Genomic DNA, 23,151 nt, shown 5'->3' with positions numbered 1-23,151 from the left:
TTCTGGAAGTGAACTAATCCTTTAAACCAAGAATGGGCTATGCAATCTTTTATTAAAATGCAGATCAACAAAATTCACAACCTGAATTTACAGAGTGCATTGCAATGCAAATTGCAAGCGTGTATTTAAATCCCTTCACTATGGCTCTATAGTGTTAATGACGACTTGGTCAAATGTGTGTAAGATTCACACCTCAGACCCATATAAAGCACAGCTTAGCTAGTCAGATTTACCGACGACCGCTGCTGCCCTGCCTCTTTGGATTCCTTAACACTCACTAGTGTTGACATTTCAACACATGGGCCATCTGAGCCCAGAGCAACAAATGAACGAGTATGCGGTCTCCCCAGGTCAGATCGCTGGGCCTCTGCCGTGATTTCCACAGCCGAGTCAAACGGTGCGAAGACCCAAAGATCTGTGTACTGATCTCCACGGGTGAGACTCAGCCAGAAGGGCTAGGGGATCCAAAGCGAATTCCTTTACCATGAGAACAGACGGGGCAGTGTAAAGGACAAACTCCCAGAAATCACACTGCTGCTGCTTCTGTATGGGAGTGTGGGATAGATTATTGGTTTGTGTTTGAGTGTGAATGTTTAGCACTTTAAAGGTGCAAAAAGCAGATTAAAGGTGACTGCATAGTATTTAAGAAACCATGAAAAGCCATGTAAACATCTGATGAACTATGAAACCCTTTCACTAAGTACTTATCTGTCATTTAGTCAACACTTTTATCTAAAGCAAATTACAGTACACTTATTATGGGGACATTCCAAAATCTTGCAGTTAAAATCCCAGAATTGTAATTACTAAGTTACACCACCCTGTAAAAATGACTCTGCATATATTTTCACTGGATCAACCACATAAAATAACACTAAAAAAGAGAATTAAAAAAAAATTCTTATGTGTGTTTATGCAAAAATATATTTTTATTAGTGCCATCCGTATTGTCATTCAAGGAATAAAGATACAAAAAACACAAATCATCTATTATTCAAGTGATTATGATCTGTTAAGTGTGACTTAACAGAAATCCAGACTTTGATCACCACAAATATTACTGTCATAAAAGATATTAGCGTTACATTAATGGGGAATGGGCTCTGGCAGCTGAATGTTCCACAGCAGGTACGGTTTCAGAGCAGGGAGCCTGGCCAGCGGTTGAGACAGTTCTCGAGCTCAGGTTAATTTAAGGCGAAAGCTGTGTATTTGGATACAGCTCATCTGCAAGGTGATGGACACATACTCAGCTCAGATGATGGCGTGCTATTGATCGGGCCAACGGATCATAAACACTCAAGTGAATGCATTCTGACAGCCATGCCGTCTTCGCCTTCTGTTTCAGTCACAAAAGCCTGAAGTCACGCAAAGTGCCGGGTGGCTACGCAGCTGCTTTCTAAAACAAAGCAAATTGTTTATGTTCGCCATTAAAAATGCACAAGCGTGCACTTCTAATACTTGGTGAGGTATCAAATCTGTCAGCATGGATGAAGAGAGAGTTTAATGCTCCAGGGCTTAGCGATATATACAGCAAAATCCAACTGACAGATTTTAATAGGTTTTAAGATATTAAGAGTTTTATAAATATTAAACGAGTAAATATGGGTGATTATCACTATGTGCTGTTACATAAGTGCATATAAATTAAATTCACATGATTATTAGAAAAACTATTATTTTTAATTAGAATTTATATTATATATTTTGATTTTACACTGCAAGTCAAAAGTTTTTGAACAGTAAGATTTTTAATGTTTCTTCACCAAGCCTGCATTATTTGATCCAAAGTACAGCAAAAACTGTACAATTCTGACATATTTTTACTATTTAAAATAACGTATAAATATATTTTAAAATGTAATTTATTCCTGTGATCAAATCTAAATTTTCAGCATCATTACGAAAACCTTCAGTGTCACATGATCCTTCAGAAATCATTCTAATATGCTGATTTGCTGTTCAAGAAACATTTATTATTATTATCATCAATATTTAAAACATTTAAGTACATTTTTTTCAGGATTCTATGATGAATAGAACGATCCAAAGATCAGCATTTATCTGAAATAAAAAGTTTTTGTAACATTGTACACTATACCATTCAAAAGCCTGGAGTCAGTATAATTTTTGGGAAATAAATGCTTGAATACTTTTATTTAGCAAAGATGCTGTAAATGGATCAAAAGTGATGATAAAGACATTTATAATGTTACAAAAGATTTCTATTTTAGATAAATGCTGTTCTAAGTAAAACAAACCTGAAAAATTCTACTATTAATAATGTTTTTTTTGAGCAGCAAATCAGAATATTAGGATTTTTAAAGGATCGTGTGACTGAAGTAACGATGCTAAAAAATCAGCTTTGAAATCACAGGAATAAATTACATTTTAAAATATATTCAAATTAAAAACAGTTATTTTAAATGGTAAAAATATTTCAAAATGTTACTGTTTAATACAGGCTTGGTGAGCAGAAGAGATTTCTTTAAAAAAAAAACAGTTCAAAAAGTTGAAACACAAACATGAAAGTATTTCAAACTATAGCTATAGAAGGCTTTAAAACAGCTTGTTAGGTAGAAAAAAAAAACAAGACAAGCAAAAGCAAGACAAAGACACAGAAAGCCTGAAATAGCCAAGGACCAATGACATAGCCTTGAGGCACACCATACCATATACTTTAATAGACACTCCCCCCAGACATGTTTACCTCAAAATACCACTAAAATCCATGAAATACCCCACAATAAGCCGAAGTGAATAGGCTTGTTTGCTGTGGGTTTTCCAAGTCCTCAATAAGGGCCACTGAGGTATGGCATGAACTCCCCATTGAGGGCTGTAATTGCATTTAGAAAGAGAGACCAAACTCTGGACACAGAGCAAATACGTCCAGTTAGCGCAGATCAACTTAGTGTTCCTCTTGCTCTCGGGTGCTCACAAATCCCGTTTTGTGTCTCTGAGGGAGTCTTTTGTTCCGCGCTTAGATTGACCAACAGGGCAAACTAAAACAGGTACAGTGTGCTTCGTCATACCACTAATCACATCAGAGAATGTGCTGCGGCTAAGTGAGTGAAAGAGTGAGTGATTGCAGTTTGATCGCCAGGCCTGTCTCTCTCGCTATATCTCTATCTCTCGTTCCTTATCTGTTTTGCAGTCATTAGCGTGAGGATCAAGGACTCTTAAATGTTAAGAAAACAGACGGGTTCTTCTTTGGTCACTAGAGTAAGCTGACTATTTTGCAATACCTGGCCACTAGGTGAAATATGTGAGAGTCAAAAGTTAACTGTATGTAATTCAGGACCCTATAAGTTGGAAAACGTGGACGGAATCACGGAATCCTGTCATAAAAATGGAATTTACTGTATAACACAGAATGTCACAGAATTTTGGATGAATAAATCAAAAGCAGATCAGTACATTTAAATCAAAACACGATGTGGATAGTGAATATTAAGCCACAAAATACTATTTAAATGTGAATCCTGCATGTTGTTTCGTTTGCTACACATATACTGAAATATTTTCAGCCTCTGTCACCTCAATATATGAGTACATGAACGCATAAACAATGCCCTGAGAGTTACAGTACTTCATGAGCATTTTACTGTTTCTTTTGAGAAAAACTATTGTCATATATATACAAACAGAAACTTAAAGGTCTTCACAGCAACCTGTCAAAATAAAAGTTCAGTTTAACTCGAAGAAAGTGTGACAGAAAAATCGTACTTAATGTAATGATAGTACTACTACTAATAATAAATCTTTTATTAAAACATTATTTCTAAGGAATATTTACGAGAAAAATTATTTACCAGAATTTATTTATGAAAAAAGTGTAAATACACAACACAGTATTTCTGAAAAAGAAGAAATAAATAAAGAAAAAAAAATCAATAAAATCATAAAATCAATTATTTAGAGATGCTTTTGATTATTAAAATTTAATGAAACCATTAAAATGGAATTCAGAAAATTAATGGAAAACACAGAATTTGGTAAAAATAAAACTACATTTGAGAAAAAAAAATACATGTATTTCATAGGGCCTTAAAATTTAATTTTTGTTAAACTTTTAATAAATTGCTGTTAAATGGTGTACGTTTAATGATAATTAGACATGCATTTGATTAATAAAATTTAATGTAACCATTAAAACAGAGTCTAGAAAAGTTAAAATGGAAGAAAATAAAACAATCACTCGCAAACAAACACATAAACAATCTCTAAAACTGCTCTGAGAGTCACTTCATAAGCATTTTACCGTTTCTTTTGAGAAAAACTATTGTACTAATACAATTATTATTAAAATATTATTTTTAAGTAATATTTACCAGAATTTATTTACCAGAAAAAATGTAAATACACAACACAGTATTTCTGAAAAAGAAGACATAAAATAATAATAAATTCGTTTTTTAAATGTAATGAAACCATTAAAACAGAATCCAGAAAAAATGAATGGAAAACATAGAATTTGGTGAAAATAAAACTAAATATGAGAAAAAATAAATAAACGTACATAAAGCTTTGTGATCTCAATTAATTAAACATGCTTTTTGATTAGTACTATTTGATCTAACCATCAAAACCGAGTCTAGAAAAGTTAAAACGGAAAAAATAAAATGGATTTCATAGGGTCCTATACGTAACTAAATTTTAGATAGTAGGTGTTGAACTCGATTGACTTCTGTGCTAGTATAATAGAAGTCCCCCTTTGTGAGCTCAGCTTATGACATGCGTATCCTGCTCGGTTAGTCTGAATAATATTTCCATAATTTTGAGCAGCAAACACAAGGGGGAAAAAACAACTCTTCTCACAGAGTTCTGGAAAAATCCAAAAAATTGCCCGTGCCAATATGACTTAGCCTGACAAGTGTGCACTGCCTTCAACCCTTTTGATTGTAGCACCCGTTTCTAAAACAAGAGACCATCATCACTGCTTGGCTAAACTTGTGGAAAAAAGCAAGGAAGAAACAGAAAAACAAAACTAAGAAATTACACATTAAAAATGCTTTGTGACAAATGTATCCAGTGTGAGAATAACATTACATCATAAAATTACTCACACCCTGGCGGTGAACTAAACATTCGAAGACTAGCGCACCATTATACCCCACACATCGTGTCCGTTTCTCCACGTCTGTCTTTTAATGAAGGTTAACGTGAGGATGTCGGACTCCATGGGCCCCTGCAGTTAATCCACACAGTGCATTCTGCAGGCCAGAGGAATGCGTTGGCTCTCCCAGTTTTAAAAATACTGACTGCCATAGGTCCCTGCACAACTGTCAATGTTCCTCTAGGGAGGAAGGGGGGAAAACATTCTTCACTTTATTTTAGCAAGGCAATCAAACCGCAGGCCTAAATCACCGCTTGTCCATCGCGGTGCCAAGCGCAGGAATTACCGGTGATCCTAAATAAAAACGGCTTTTGCATCTACTACTGGCACCTTTTTTTTGCCAGGCTACCCTCTGGGCGCAGGCCAGCTGAAAGCGAAAGCAAACGCTTTTACGGTGACGGTCACTGAACAGAGTATTGTTCCCCCTTCCGCAGCCTTGAGAGGAGGCTCGCTAAAACACTAAACTAACAGTTGGACATTCCATACATTTTTAATGGCATGGCTGCCTCTTTATTTGTTTCCCTAACCCCGTGGCCCGGACTGAATGAATGGCTCTATTGGAGGAGGCAGGCAGGCGCAGCGGCGTGCAGGGTGGAGGGAGAGGAGAGATGGGCTGCCCTAGCCTTCCCAGAGCGCACTGCAGGACTCGATCACTTACTCATTACTGGGTGGGGGTGGGCTGAGTGAGGAAATGATTACCTGTATGAACGGTCTGCAGTTTTACACAAACTCTTTTCGCTTTTGAAATGGACAGACACGTCGGTCATATACTGGATGATAAATACGCATGGTGCAAATAAAATAAAATGAAATGAAATGAAATGAAATAAAATAAAATAAAATAAAATAAAATAAAATAAAATAAAATAAAATAAAATAAAATAAAATAAAATAAAATAAAATAAAATAAAAATGACCCCTGGATTAAATACTGCGACTGCATTTAGATAAAAACAACTTTTAAATGCAAATATTTAAAATAAAATATAAAATAAAATAAAAAATGACCCCTGGATTAAATACTGCGACTGCATTTTGATATATATTTGAAATAAAATGAAAAATACGATACAATAAAAACAACTTTTAAATGCAAATATTTAAAATACATTTTAAAATATAAAATAGAGTAAAATAAAAATAACCACTGGATTAAATACTGCATTTTCATATATATTTGAAATAAAATAAAAATACATTGTACATACAAAAATTTTAAATAAAATAAATAATATAAAAATAATTTGTAAATACAAATATCTAAAATAAAATAAAATAAAATAATGTTTAAATACAAATATTTCAAATAAAATAAAATATACAATAACAAAATAATATTTTTTAAAACAGAATAAAATAAAAATAAAAATGACCCCTGGATTAAATACTGTGACTGCAATATTTTTAAATACAATTATTTAAGATAAACTAAAATACATTTTAAATACTTAAAATAAAATGAAATTAAAGTAAAATAATAAAATAAAACAATTTAAAATAAAATAATACAACCATTTAAAATAAAATAAAATAAAAACAACTTTTAAATACCAATATTTAAAATAAAATAAAAAAATAATAATAAAAATGATCCGTGGATTAAATACCGTGACTGCATTTTGGCATAAATATTTAAAATAAAATAAAATCATTTGTAAATAAAAGTATTTAAAATAAAAATAATTAAAACAGAAATAATTTTAAATGCAAATATTTACAATAAAATATTTTTAAATACATAAAATAAAAAAAATAAATAAATAGACTGTAAATACAAAAATGTAAAATAAAATAGATAAAATAAAAATATTACAGTAAAATAATTTTTAAATACAAATAATAATAATAATAATAATAATAATAATAATAAAATAAAATTAAAAAAATAAAATGACCCCTGAATTAAACACTGACTGTATTTTGATGCTTTCTGTTGACATCTAGGTCTAAATTCACATTGGACTAAAAGAATAAGCCTGGCTGAAATTGATGTCACACTCAATTACAAGAAATATCTATTACCATACTGCCAATAGTGACTCACATAGTCATTCCTGATATTGATTTTGTAAAATATGTGACTGATATCACAACAATACAGCAAATACAGTCTTTGGGGGAAAAAAATCTCTGCTTTTCCAAAATGCTTCACATCTTGAAATATTTACAGCGGTCAAACAATGCGGTGAGAAAATAGGTACAATTTAATCCAATATCCTTAAAATCCAAGCCCAGTTCCTCATCGAGAAGGCCAAGCTGCATGTACTTACACACGTAAACCCACTAACAAAGACAAAAACACGATACAGTCTCAGCGAGACATAAACAGCACGACCATAAACAATTATGCATATCTTTTCCAGAATCTGTTGTGAGATACAATAGATGTGGGAGAGTAATTCAGCTGCTATTGGCTAACGAGCATTTGTTTGCTTTGTTTACGTGTGTTATGTAAGAGGAAGAGGAAGTCGGTCATTCAGGACAGGAACACATGCTCAAGGAGAGCTGTATGGTATAGGCATAACGGCACGGGACGGCCCGTGTTGTATTTACACGCTGCGCATCTCTCCGTCAAAATGAAAAACATAAGATACACTTGGTCTCACACACATATACAAACGCACATCCCAAGCCATCACCTCCAGGCCGCTGGGCTTCTCTTCAACATTCCTCAGCTTCCCCCTGCCGTCAAAGGGGTAGTTGAGCAGCCCCTGCGCTACAAAACCCAGGCAAGCTTTTTAAAACAGGATGTTTGGCTGAGGCCTCCTTCCCCTCAAATAAACAATCCGCAGAACCTGATTTTCTGGAGGCAGGGTGGAAGTACTCCAGTCACATTATTTCCACATCCCGTATCCTGGAGCACTTGGGGCCCTGGGGGAGTGTGGGCAGGCTCTGGGGCTGCGGTGGAAACCTGAGGCCCCGTGCCAGGCAACGGGAATAAGGGAGAGGGAGAAAGAAGATAAAAGGAGGGAAAGAGCGAGAGAGCGAGAGATACTGAGGTGAGGGGGGAGGGCAAAAGGGTGGCCCCTGCACTGTCCACCCCACTGTGGCTCATTTTTCACTGGCATAGTAACACCGTTACGCAGGCGGGACAGCGTGTGCGTGTGTGGGAACGCTCTGTCTTTCTGTAATACGGACTGGCATGGGTTTTTAGGAAAGAGAGTGGAAAGGATAGCTCAGTTGAAGCTGTCCCAGTGCAGAGCTGTTTAGACTCTTAAAGTTATATAACTCATCCTTCGTAGCTCTGCTGTAAAAAAGACGTAATACGGCTGATGTCACTCCCATGATCCTAGTTTACCTCAGCGACGGACAAAATACAGTGTGGTTAAAGTCTTCACATCACGTGCATTATATAAAACGTCTACGGACTTTCTCACGATCACTGGTTTAAAGGAAAATGAACATTTCGTCATCATTTATTCACCCTCGTGTCATGAACGTGATGGGAAGCTTGAATCAATGTTATTTTAGTATTATTTATATACTTAGTTGCTCAGTTACTCATGTTTTCAATCATTTTTAGTAATTCAGGTAGGTGATTTTATCCTTCTTATTTTATTTACACTACCGCTCAAAAGTTTTTGAACAGTAAGATTTTTAGTTTTTTTTATTTGATCCAAAGTACAGCAAAAACCGTCAAATTTATAAATATTTTTACTATTTAAAATAATTGTTTTGTATTTAAATATATTTTAAAATGCAATTTATTCCTCTGATTTCAAAGCTGAATTTTTAGCATCGTTACTCCAGTCACATGATCCTTCAGAAATCATCTAATCTAATATTCTGATTTGCTGCTCAAAAAAACACATTTAATATTAGAGTAGATTTTTTTTTTTTAGGTTTTTTTGATGAATAATAAGTTCAGAAAAACAGCATTTGTCTGAAATAGAAATCTTTTGTAACATTACAAATGTCTTTATCATCACTTTTGACCAATTTAAAGTGTCCTTGCTAAAATAAAAGTATTCATTTCTATAATTTCTTTGCAGCAAAAAGCTTTTTATTTCAGATAAATGCTGATCTTTGGATCTTTCTATTCATCAAATAATACTGAATAAAATGTACTCAACTGTTTTAAATATTAACATAATGTTATAATGTAATGTATTAATAGCGTGTTTAAATAATAATAATAATTAAAAATGTTTCTTGAACAGCAAATCAGCATATTAGAATGATTTCTGAAGGATCACGTGACTGGAGTAAAAATGCTGAAAATTTAGCTTTGATCACAGGAATAAATTACATTTTAAAATATATACAAATAGAAAGCAGTTATTTTAAATCTGAAAAATATTTCACAATATTACTGCTCTTTTGGTTCAAATAAATGCATGCTTGGTGAGCAGAAGAGAATTCTTTAAAAAAAACATTAAAAATCTTACTGTTTAAAACCTTTTGACTTTTTGTGTGTGTATATACATATATACATACATACATATATATATATATATATATATATATATATATTTTTTTTTTTTATTTATTTGTCGTTTTTTTAGTATTTCAACCTAAACTTTTTTTAGTTAGTTCCAAGGCAGCATTTCTAATTTTGGTTTAGTTCAAGTTAAGTAATGACAACACTGTTTTGAATATGCAGCAGTACAAACAAAATTTGTGAATGCAAGATTGCCTTACATTAGTTATTGTTTGGTTTCAGAAGACTTGGAATATAAAGCATATTTATAAATCAGTGCTTTTTTGGAACTTGACAGTTCCTGGTTGCTTAAGATCAGCAAAAACATTCTTTCAAATTTCTCCTTTTCTTTGTTTTTCTAACTCATACAGGTTTGGAATGACATGAGGGTGAATAAAAGATGACAGAACTAATCTGAAAGATTTACGCATTGACAGCCAAAAAATGTGAAACTCAGTCTAGATATTTTCAGGCATTTGCGAGCCAGCTAATAAACTGAGGGGAAGACATCACATGCCTTTTCAAGGCTGTTCAGACTCTATAGATGCAATCAAATCAGTGGTAATCAGCACGCCGTCACATGCTTCGATTACTTTGTTTAATTGTTGGCTGTCCAGATGCCCTTTTCATGCACTGTAGAAACGAGGTCAGATCAGACCTAGACAGACTGGCATGTGTGTACTGCTGCCAGTTCATAAAAATAAAAACATGTCTTTGTGATTTTCTGATAGGGAGAGTATGTGATTATGCTTGTGTCAGACTATCAGTCAAAACAAAACACACACTAGCCTGTAAGACGGCAATTTTACGAAAACAAAGACAAGAAGTTGTACTATCAATACTGGGATCAACCAGTGGCTCCTTGTGCTACCTGTTTAGATCAGTTCATCTTTCATACTTCATGACGCATACCATTTTTCCACGAAATTGTGCAGATCGGTAGATCTCTGATTTGGCCCACACTGTCGTTGACCTGAGAATCAATGATAACTGAATGTGCTTCCACACAGCCAACTCGCAAACCAATTGTTTAGTAAGTATCTTGGAACTAGTCTAATGAATAAGCATCTCACCACATATTCAGATAACAGTGGGGTTTATCTATTTTTTAACCATCAAATTTTGCATTTAGGTGGGCTTAAATTGAAAACTATACTTGGAGATATTATCCCAGCCAGAATAGATCCAGATTGGACACCAACACCAGTTGCCAACACTAACACTCCGTTGATGGAAAAAAAGCTTAGGTTTACAGTCACAATGCTGATCAGTTTGGTAAAGTCCAGTACAGTTGAATGACTGTCGCTGCTTTCCATTTTTAAGACATACAGCACCACACATAGGGACGCCAGCCTGGCTGTGGTCTACTCCCCAAAAACAGAAAGGGCAGTGTAGACATCACAAAGCACCAGGAGTGAACGCAGAGTAAAATTACAGATCACCAAACCATTCCTCTATACCTGACTGAGCCTTTCCTCCTCCTCAGGCCAAAACAGCACTCGATGAACCTGGCCGCACAGCCATCCGACCGCCTTTCCTACATTCTCAAGGAAAAACAAACACAACATACGAAACACAATGGCACCGCAGGGTTCCACGGAGGATCTCTCTTACAGTGATGACAGTAAGTTCTCACTGTGATTGTGACGTCTTGGAGAAAGAACGCACATGCGTGAAAACACATCGGATTTGCTTCCTTTTCCACATATGGTGACAAATTCCAGGGGGCTTATTAGGGTGCATCTCTCAGCTGTAGCACATGCATGGCTGGTCTGAGAATGATTTGTAAACAGCCACTGGTCTTTGCATCCCAGCCGGCCTTCCACTCCACACATCTGTCAGATCCTTCATCATAGAGACTAATAACCACTGGAAAAACTGTTTTACTGCTCTGCAGCAGGGATGTGCGTCATTCACAATCCAATTGAGATCTTTAAATTCCAATTCAATTGCTGAATTACAAGCAAATGTGATGCAGAACTGCACTCGAAAATGAAAGTAGAATTTAATGGAATAATGTAGAAAAACAGACAAGATAGATTTTAATCTATTCTATTTTTTACGAAACAATATTGATTCTTAAAACTCAAGAATTGATTAATCTAGCCTGGTTTCAGTTAATGAAAGGACAATTGTAGCACACCTTCCATCCAATGAATCGCAATAAGCTTTGTGCTTTGTTGCTTTTGATATGAAACAAAGTCTCAGATTTCAAATTCTGTTCATTTTATTATAGTATTCAAACAATAGATGGCGTTTTGGCGCTGTTTAATGTGAGTTGACAGATCGCTGTAGCGCTTCAGTACTAGAGAAGCATAAGCGCGAAGCGCACGTAAACTGATCGACTCCTTTGCTTCATTACATATAGTAAATAACCATGAATAAACATCCGTATGTTCAAAAAAAGTACAATTTACTGAAATCCGTATCCTGTCTCATGTAATCACTAAATAAGTGTTTCAACCACGCAAAAATGTCAATAACGGGTTGCAAACATTTACTTCAGAAAAAAACATTCGTGACCATAAACTCGTTAGTCAGCTAGAAAAATTAACTCTGGAGGAGCATTTTGTTAAGTATGTGGACCATTTAATATATTCATTATAATTTTACTGCTCTTTAATGATTAATTTATGTTACGTTTTTTGTGACAGCCACCATTTACATGTTTATATTTCAGAAAACATATTGGAGTAGAAATATAATTATGTAGTTTATTATAAAAACTTCATTGAGGATAATTTAAGCATTTGCATGCAAATCAGTTGATTTTAACCTTCAATTTTATGGTAATGTAGCATCAACTGACTCTCATGTATATTTTACAGCATTAGTCGAGGTTTTTTCTGAGAAAATCTGGCACGTACTTTACCTGATACAGCTGAAGTCAAAAGTTTACATACACAATGCATTAAGAGCTGGGGGTGTAAACTTTTGAATGGAATGAGAATGCATACATTTTTCTTTTTTTGCCTATATCATTTTTTTTTTCCATTTAGTACTGCCCTTCAGAAGCTACCTAAGATACTTATATGTTCTGCAGAAGACAAAATAAGTTACATTTACCCTGATCTTCAAATTCAAAAAGTTTTCATCCCCTGGTTCTTAATGCATCGTTTTTCCTTCTGAAGCATCAGTGAGTGTTTAAACCTTCTGTAATAGTTTGCATATGAGTCCCTCAGTTGTCCTCAGTGTGAAAAGATGGATCTCAAAATCATATAGACATTGTTGAAAAGGGTTCAAATACATAAAAATGCTCAAAAACCAAAGAATTTGTGGGACCTGAAGGATTTTTTTGAAGAACAGCACACAGTTTAACTGTTCAGGTCAAAATTGTGCCCACCCTCATGATCACGCTGACATTGAGCATCAGAGGATGAGGAGAGCCCACTTCCCAATACAGGCGCTTGTGAACCACAAAGATCACAAAAACCCCAATACAGAGAGGAAACACAAACTCACATGCATGCAGTTATACAGGAAGCAATGAGACCTACTTCAAAGAACATAATTCTGATCTCCACACGGCCACAACAAGGAGTGAGGAAACAGGTGGGCTGCATTACAACCCAGTCACAGCTACAGAATGCGACTGGATGCACAGACGCGCACACACATTTCTACAGACACACATGTAGCACATCACGACCACATGTTTCGCCGGCCATGCTTTGAAAACATAGCGAACACTTAATCAATAGCTGTGCTTTGACACAGTGTAGACATAAACTGACAAACACAGTTGCTTTTAAACGAGAAACTGCGGGTGAAACGCTGAACTATAGACATCCAGATACAAACAACACAAACAGACAGAGATGTACCCAAACACGGGAGCGCAGACATCACAGACACCAACACAAACACGCAGAAACGCAAATATTCACATGGATTTCAGGACGTGCATAAAAAGAGAGTCGTGCACAAACACGCAAAAATGTTAAATACATGCAGAAAAGCTTAAAGACAGATTTAAGCTGAAAATCCTAATGCAGTGTGCTTCAAACAAACTCACTGAGGCTGCAAGACATCAAAGATCTATTACATAAATAGCCTCAGATCTCAAGCATCCACAGACTGTCTTTCAAAGCGAGACGCCAAATTCTCTAAAATCTCGCCCTTGGGCGGCAGGGAGTTTTCATCAGACTCGTTGAGATGTGTTCTGTTGCTATTGTCAAACAGAGTGGATGAGTGTTCAGAGCAGGAGTTACACTCACCCAGGGGGCTGCAATCTGCTCACCCTCCCACCTTCGGCCCCCCGGCCTCACTTTCAAGAGCTTTACTAGTTCCTGTATGTGGGTGGGGTGGGATAAGGGAATCGGGTGGGTGGATGGCCATATGTATGAACGCTTTTAGATTTTAGATCCGCTTTCTTTCTTTTCTTTTTTTACATAAAGGCAAGGGATGAAATTCCATAGGTGATCCTTTTTTCCAAATCTGCGTTCACCTATGCAATTTTATCATTTTAGATATTTTGGAGAGGTGTCAATTCTGTGCTTCACACCAAATTATTATAAGCTGTACTAAAAAAAAAAAGATGTGTTTTGAATGCATAATGCATACCTGATATCAAAATTGCATACTTTGTATGGAAATAAATGTAAATATTCTATTCTATCTACTGGTTTTCTTTTTATTTATTATAAAAAACAGCGATAACTTGACCTTCTAACACTAGCTCTCTCTATTCTGTTTTCTTTCTACTTTTCAATCTTTTTATTTATTATTATTAAACAATTTGATTTCATTGCTTCTGTTGTCCTCATTTGTAAGTTGCTAAATGATTAAATATAAATATTAAAATGCTTTTTTAAGTATAAAAGTAAATTTAGGCATCACAATATTATAATGTACGGTATGAAAAAATAATATAAATATAAAAAAATAAAAAATAATATAAAGATTATTTAAAAGTGTAACTAAAAATGTGTAAATGTTAAGTGAATGTTGGATGAAAATTCAACAACTTAATTTATCCATCATAATATTATAATTTACAGTGGGAAAATTAATATTTTCAAAGATTCTATTATCAGTGTTACAAAAAATGTTTAAAGCACTCAAAATGTAAAAATAGGGGGAAACTGACATGCACATTTAAATATTACATATTAACAATATTGATCAAATTTAAAAATAAATAAATAAATAACAATTGGCTGATAACCAATACAATACCATATGCATGCTATGTATAAATCAGAAAAAAAACGTTTGAAATAAAAGCGTTTTCTATATTATATATTTATATATAATATATTTTTAGTTTTACGTTTTCTATATTTTTATTGTATTTTATTGTGTTAGCTGTATTTTTTTTTTTAGCTTTTTTTACTTGATCAACTGCAGTTTGATTGAAATTAATTGGAATGCACAATAAAAAAAAGTGATTTTTGAAAAGTGTTAAAAACATAGTTATCTGTTTTTGCAAATGAACTCTTCATATACATTCATATATATATATATATATATATATATATATATATATATATAAATGTATATGTATCCATTTTCAATTTGTATGAACTAAAACAAAAATACTGTTAATTTTAAGTCAGTATATGACAATAATAAACATATCTAGTTAAAAACTATCCTGCAGGCAGGCTAAAAAGGCCCGATTATGAACCTACAAGTAAGTCATAGTTCACATGAACCCTGTCCAGAGAAAAAAAAATCTCAGCAAGCATTTGAAACATCATTTGTTTGCGCAAGGAGTGTCGCCAGCCTGTGAAGTGGTGGTGACAGGGTGCACGAAGCCACAAGCTCAGGTAGCTCCTTCTGGGAAAGGGGGCGGATTGACCCGCTCTCTTTGAATGCTATTTCTAGCCCTGCAAAACAAGGCCTTAGCCTTTCTGTCTCTGCGGCCATGATCCTACGCATGCACGGTGCGGTTCCAGTTTTATGAGAGAAGCATGTTGATTTCATTCCATAAGAGGGGAGTGTTTCATCTCAAAGCATGACACAAGACCGTTTCTCCTCTTTTCTCTCGGTGTGGCCCTTTCACAGCAACGGAAAAAAGCCCACTCCAAGATAGAGCCGTAAAGGCTGATATGTACGTTTGTGTGTGCGTGTTCCGCTACGCGCCGTTGTGTGCAGAGCGTATAACGTGACTCGGTGCGCTCGAGTGTGTGTGTGTGTCCCTGCGAGCTTGGATCTTATTACAGTTTGATCCCACTCAAATATTTCTGAAAGAAAACAGAGGAGGGGAGGCAGGCTCTATGGCCAGCCAACACGGCCCACTGAACCTCTGCTGGGCTCACAATGAGAGCTTTATCTCCACCGCACTCTCTCCACTCCTAATGGCCTTTAATGAGGAGGAGCAAAGCACAACATAAAAACCAAATTACCTGCAAAGTTTGCTCATTTATTCAAACACACTCCATGGGAACTCGCAGAACTTAGGACAGCGGAAGGTATGCCTTGCTGTTTTCTTTGCATTTTAGACTTTTACCAAGCACTTAACCCCTTCCTGGCACTTAAAACGGATGCAAACTTATGTCACTGGAACACTCCTGCCAAACTTTGAGATGACAACTAACAGGGAAAACACCCTTTGCATGCTCACTGCTCTCTGTTGCAGAAGAGGGGAAAAAGCAAATATCTGGTGCAAGGTCACCATTACAGGCACGTAGCCGTTGTTTGAACAAAGATGTTACCACATGAGCTCTCCGGGACTGGAAAAAACAGCAACAAGTCGTCTGACAATGGTGTCACAGGCCATGCTGACACAAAGATTCCCAACAAACTAAATTAAAACAGAGCAGCTCAACATTTCAGAGCAGAAGTATCTGAAATAAGAAAACTCACCTGAGAATTCCCCTTGGGTGACGTTAGGCGAGCTGGCAGCCTCTGTTTCAGTGTAAGACAGTGTGGAATCTGACAGATCTGAAAATATAAAGAATGTCATCTGGTTAGAATTTGAAAGTTAGTTAGGAATTTCGACAATCATTTTTAATTTGATGAAACAACTAGGAATGTTAAAAGTACAGCAGCCAAGCAACATGCCATTTAATTAAAACTGTTAACATTTCTATTATATAAATACTTACATTACAATTCAAATGTTTGGGGTCAGTACAATTAAAAAAAAAAGAAATTAAAACTCTTATTCATTATTTTTTATTCAAAATTTTTATTTCAAATAAATGATGTTTTTGTGAACTTTTGATTCATTAAAAAATTCTGAAAAAAGGTCAAACATTTCTTGAGCACCAAATCAGAAAATGTATATTTCTGAAGGACCATAAAAAGTAAAATTTTTAATTGTAAAAATCCTTACAATATTACTGTTTTTACTGTATTTTTCATCAGATAAATACAGCCTTGGTGAACACAGGAGACTTTTCCAAATTAGGGTATCTGCAGGATTTTTAAGCTTAAATTTAAAACTTTTTAAGATCTTTACAAATAAAACTGATACCATGTCTATAGTAACATTAAACTGTAAAATTACTGTAAAAAGCATGCTTTTTAGTTCAAATACAGGTTATATTAATTAAATAACATTAAATAGCCTAACATTTACAAATATTGTACTGGCTTAATTGTTTAGATTTTGATAATGCATTATCTTCTGTCAATCCACCAGTTCACATTTACAACTCGCGGGCGATTTTCACATTGGTGTGAACAAAAACTGCAAACGGGCTGATTGAAAGTGCTAATTCATTCTCTGCCAGCAGGTGGCGCTTTTGGAATGGCAGAATAATGCGGTTTCTCATTAACAAAGCACCACAGCACCTGACTTTGAAATGTGCAGCTCATATTTATTCAAAGAAACCATAGCCTTTTAAAGTTTAATAGTCACATTAAGCATATCGCAATTCTTGCCTTTCCGTCCCCAAATTTAAGACCTCTTAAAATCATAATTAAGACTTTCTTGTAGCATTTAAGACTTTTTATGGCCTTAAATTTGATACAACTAAATTTACAAGTTTTTAAGGACCTGTGTAAAACCCTGTAAATAAGCGAGCGTTGAACAGTATTGTACATAAACCTTTTTACATAGAAGCATGTTAACGTAGTTTGCTTTACTGTTGAGAATTGCGCAATTTCACTGGTATTGGTATCAGCAGCTGAAATGCTGATATTGAGCCAATCCTGCAAACAAGTTATCAGGCTGCTCTCTGCTTTCTGAGATGCTGATCTCTAAAAAAAGCAATCACAATTAACAAGCTGAGCTGCAAACCGCCAAAGCATCAGTTCCAGATGGTACTCTCTCTCCAGCCCACCTCCCGTCAACAGTGTGCCCAATGCTAGCTATGGTACTGGGAGGATATCCCAGCCCAGTGCCAGGCCCCAGCAACCCTCACAACAGACAGGGCCGAGCCCAGGCCGGCTCCAGATTGGCATGCTGAAAATGGGCCTGCCGGATACTGGCTGCAGCCTCCGTTGGCTCTCAGTTGGTCACTGTGCCTAATTGCCACCATTAAAATTCTTCACGTTGTTCTACTTTTTGCTTCCCCTTTGGCTCTCCGTAAAGCCAGGGATTCAACCAGTGGGTGACAACTGATGGCACTGGCCAGGTTATTTTGTTACACAGATTATTTTATTCAATTTGTCGGTAAATGATCTCCCCTCATCTGTTCCCTCAGAATGCGCATGTACACGATCATTTACAATGACTTAAATAAATACATATTTAATTAGCAATTAGAGCGTGTATGTGAATCTTACCCAGTGGCTTGTGTTCTTCGCTGGGGGAAAGTCTTGAGTATGGAGGAGGGGGTGACTCTAAAATATAACAGAAGTTTGATTACAATTGGAATAGAAAACATGGAGAAATTAAATACTGATTATTATTATTTAGTCTAGACACACTTAACAAAAGCGCTATATATTAATAACAAAACACAATGTAGACAATATATATAATCTTGTCCTCAACACTTTAGAAACAATGTATGTATACTGTAGGTTCATATGGTATGTGTATACACAAAAATCACCAGATTTCAGCAAAATTCAAATGCCTGCCATTTAATAAATTCTACACATTTCATTCTTGCATATTTAGTTATTTAATGTTTTTTTTCTCTTAGTTCTGGTTAACATATATATATATATTTTGTTTAACACCATTACTGATATTTAAAAAAAAACTGTTTACAATTAACTTAATATATCTTTTAATGGAAGCTAAGTGTTTCTGTACGCTAACATAACACCATTTCTATTTTCATAGTACATTAAAGCATGTAATATTAACTTATTTTAAACACCCACATACACAATAATAGTGAGTTAAGTTAACAATTAGGTCTGTTTTAAATAAATCAATAAACAAGACCAATCATAAATTGTCCATTTTTGAAAGCTAACTAAATAAGCTTTCCATTAATGTATGGTTTGTTAGGATAGGGCGATATTTGCCCGATATACAACTATTTGAAAATCTGTAATCTGAGGGTGCAAAAAATCTAAATATTGAGAAAATCACCTTTAAAGTTGTCCAAATGAAGTTCTTAGCAATGCATATTACCAATAAAAAAAATTAAGTTTCACTATATTTACAGTAGGAAATTTACAAAATATCTTCATGGAACATGATCTTTACTTAATATCCTAATAATTTTTGGCAAATTGCCACAAATATACCCGCGCTACTTAAAACTGGTTTTGTGGTCCAGGGTCACATATGTACAAATATTTCATCTTTCTGAGGCAAAATTCTTCTCAAGCTGAATAAAACATAGCTGTTTTATAGATGATTCACCATTTAATGGCATGGACACCAATCATAAACGATTTTTTTTTCCATTTAGGAATAATACAAAAACAGCGTGTATAAGCCTGTATACTTAGGTTTTTCGAATTTACAACGCGCAAAAACTCGTCTTGTAACAAAGGAAAGCATTCAAAGTTCGAAGGCACAAAGGGAAAAAGTCTCTGGACAAGTAATGACCTCGCCTTTTGGTCGTGGGGGAAAAAATAAAAGCATAATGTGGACTGTCTCTTTAAGAGTGGCGGCAGTAATTGCCAGGATCCTAAACTCAGTCACTCAGATACACAGCGAGTCAGTCTGGCGCCAGTTGTATGCAAACTGTATATTACCGCCACTCCTTCACCTAAATAGCATGAGGGGTCCTCCTTAGGAAAAAAAAGTGACTTTTAAAGCGCAACTTGAAACTGCTATCATTTCAAAGCTATAAAGTTGTCGCAAAGTAAATCTTAAAATACTGTCATCTTAATCTACACCTACAACAAAGCAAAATAAAAGTATTTATCGCTAAACATTGCTAAACAAATCCATTAGCAAAAGATTCTTTGTAAGCCACCGCTAAATACACTGAAATGTTTGCTCAAACATTGTTTTACGTGATTAAATGCGCTCATAGGCACGGGGCAACGTCTGAACAATAGGATGTCAGTCTTTAGCGTCGTCTGTGAAAATTAACCTTGAAAAAACCCGTCAAAACCATTGATGGAGTTTGAAGATTGAGAGGGCTCTGTTGTTCAATCGCATGAAAGAAATACCATCTTCATGGGGACACGCATGAGCGCCTGTGAGCTATGTGTGTCTCTACAGAGAACAGAGGGGAGAGAGAGGGGCTGCTGTCTCCCTCAAGCGACTCTGCTCTGAGAAACTCCAATAAAATGCTGAGCAAAGAGTGTAATTGTCAGTTTGAAGCCTTTGATTAAAATTATCTCTTAATATGCGGGGATTTATGGTGGAAAAACTGATTTATAGGTTGCCAAGTCCCTCAGGTTGCCAGTGGTCTCCTCACGGGATTGTCAATCTATCATGAATGCTAGGAATTCTAATCGTTAGGTTAGTCCATCAATCTGTGGGATTTTAAAACATGCGAAGAGCGGTTTTACGAGTTCTTTGAGACTAAACATACCACAATAGCATCTGAAATTTAGAAACTAACAAGTATTGGTCTTTATGAGCCTTGTGAGAAGAACCCAGCTTATGGCTGTATTAAATTATTGCTAATGACTTGACTATGGAAAAGATTGCTTTAACTGCTTGGACTTAGATTGTAGATCTTTAAGGCCACACAGCCAGTGTTTACATGAAATCAGACTCTCGTGAAATACGTATATCAAATAAAAATAACTGCCCCAACCGTACTATTAGTTATCTGAAACAATCATTTTGGAGAATAGCCTATATAACCCATGTACCAGCAGATAATTAATAAACTAAGCAGTAGCCTAATTTAATCAAGGTCACACATGTAGTCTATTGTCAGTTGAGAAACCTGCATTGAATACGTTTTAAAAACGTCATGCATTTTATATGCAATTAATATGTTTGCATTTTACTTAAAATGATTAGTTAGCAAAAATAACAACAGGAAAGTACAGAACTGCTACATGTGCAAAGTGCTATTCTTTAAGTCACTGCTGACATTACTTAGTAAGCACTGAAACCTAATGGCTTAAATTTGACTAAGAGCAGTATTTCTTTGGAATCGCAAGTGGAAATTCTTCTTTGCTCTTGCACGCATTTTATCAATGGCATTCTGTAGTACATGAATCACTGTAATAACAAAGCTTCAGTGCATCTGTTGGGGGAACCCTGAGGAAAGCCCTTTGGCATAACAGCAGGTTGAAAGTGAAGCCTAATAATGAGGGAAAATCTCGTCAGTTCGGGTTTTAGACATCGCTTCGCTTACCTGGCCCACAGAGTCGGCTATAATGATATGGATTGCAGCACACCACCGGACCGTCCTGAGCTCCGAAGCTCTTGCACTCACAGAGCGCTTTAAGCTGGGCCGTGTGCTGCAGGTCTGACCACCGGTAAAGCTTACAGATGAGCAGCTGTGGAGGAGCCATGTGGCCGCCTAGCCGCAGCTCGGTCCGCGACACCATCACACAGTCGCTCGGCATGCCTCCTTTGGACTCCACGGCTTCCAACAAAGTATCCAAGGTTTTCTCCTTTAGCCTTTTTAAGAGCGAATAGGTGGCGGTCTTGAGCTCCTGCTCCATGACGGAGCGAGGTTTCGTCTCCTGGCTCTCAAGAGGACCGGGGTCCCGAGAAGAGCCAATGTTCCTCAGCACGAACTGGCACGAGCCTGGCTCCGGGCTTCTCGAGCCAGAATGATGGTCCCGATCTTTAAATAAACAGCAAGTGACTGTTCTACAATCGCTGTCCTGCACAGACCGAGGGCTTCCCACCGCACACACCATACCCCCGTCTTGGTCCAAAACGCCCCCTGAGGTGCCACCACCGCTGCTCGCAGTGGGATTCCTCGTACACGCTTCCCCATAGTCCACGCCAGGCGACCCGCTCGGGGTCATCGGTCTGAACTCCGTCTTGGGAATTTTCTCTGGGTTGGAGCCAAGCAGATCGTCTCGAGACCCCTCGCCGCTTTTGCCATATCCATCGCCCCCCTCTTTATCTGGAATCAAACGGCTTCTCCAGAGTCGCCGCACAAGACCTGAGCGTTTCGTCCTGAACATACGACAACTTGAAACTCTAGATGAGTTATTTACGTTCAGATCTTCGCGATTTGAAACTATTTCTGAGATCGTGCAACATTAATGTTGGCCGAATGCCGTGCAGCGTGTGCACAGCCGAGCACCGTATATTGGTGGCAAAACCACAACATTAGTTTTGAAGGCACAATGTTATATTGCATTAAAAAACAGAGAACATCAAACGACCGCAAGGCTACGCAGAAACGCATTCATTTTAGAAGAACGCTGTCAAGTAGCCTACATGTGAACACTGTTTGGAAAGTGCGATGCTTTTAGTTTGTAAACGCACTACGGATTTGAACTACACCAAAGACATTTGTTGTCAAAATCCCACGCGAAAAGCTACACGAGTCGCACGCTCTTAAATGTTTTCGGACTTTGAATCACGTTCAAATCCACTCTTCAGCTGCGGGTCTGGTGACATGAATGAAGCTGCTCCTCGGCGAATTAAATCCACAGACAATTCCTCACAGAATTCACCATTCCGGCTGCTTTCCACTATTCCAGCGCACTCTTTATTTGCGATCCAAAAATATCCTTGTGCGCGCTCCGGGGCCAGAAAAGGAACAATCCGTGGACTTACACTGTGCTCCTGGTTCCGTGTTCAGACCTGGTCAAACTGCAACCCAGATCTCTCTCTCTTTCTCCGTTTCTCTCCCTTTTTCCTTTTTTTCTCCCCCTGTCACACACACATACGCACACACACAGGGCCCCCGAGGAGAGCGATGGAGCCATTGGCTGACTACCATCATGTGCTAGTCTAGACACTTTGGCGGCTCTGAGCTGCACTGATTGTTGCGCAAACAAGGTTTCAAGTTTCTTAACTCTTAAAGGCGTAACATCCATCTATTTCTTTTCTCATCATATATCCGAACTAAGATGATTGTTTATTCTCAAGCAGAGGAAGAACTGCAAGGAAATTAGAACAAATGTAAAAATCTAAGAATTATTTAACAAACATTTACAAAATGATCTCAGTGCAGCTTTACTCCAGTTTTACGGAGTAAAAAATTTACGTTTTACCTATACATACATTTTTTTTTTTAAACAAAAGCTAATCTAATAAGTTACTTGCATAAGAACCTATAACAGCAACTGCACTGCATAATATAACAAACTAAAGTCTTTAAACGAATTTTGAAAGCTTTTATTTATATTTAGCGGCCTCGTATTGCAAAAGTAGCAG

At 36.3% G+C, this 23,151-nt stretch overlaps 1 protein-coding gene across 1 annotated transcript in view; it reads right to left on the bottom strand.

The window, feature by feature from the left end:
* Window positions 1–22,701, bottom strand: part of smad6b (SMAD family member 6b) — a 33,092-nt gene extending 10,391 nt beyond the window's left edge. The window contains exons 1-3 of the mRNA XM_051134966.1: window positions 21,161–22,701; window positions 18,213–18,269; window positions 16,344–16,421 (exon numbers count right to left, since the gene is read on the bottom strand). Of these exons, the coding sequence (XP_050990923.1) occupies window positions 16,344–16,421; window positions 18,213–18,269; window positions 21,161–21,947 (922 nt within the window). The 5' untranslated portion in view covers window positions 21,948–22,701. The remainder of the gene's footprint in view (window positions 1–16,343; window positions 16,422–18,212; window positions 18,270–21,160) is intronic.
* Between the last annotated feature and the right edge of the window lie 450 nt (window positions 22,702–23,151).

This window comes from Labeo rohita, chromosome 18 (assembly GCF_022985175.1).
Source record: "Labeo rohita strain BAU-BD-2019 chromosome 18, IGBB_LRoh.1.0, whole genome shotgun sequence".
NCBI lineage: Eukaryota > Metazoa > Chordata > Actinopteri > Cypriniformes > Cyprinidae > Labeo > Labeo rohita.
The sequence above is the reverse complement of the archived record's forward strand: the minus strand, read 5'-3'. Positions and strand labels throughout refer to the sequence as shown.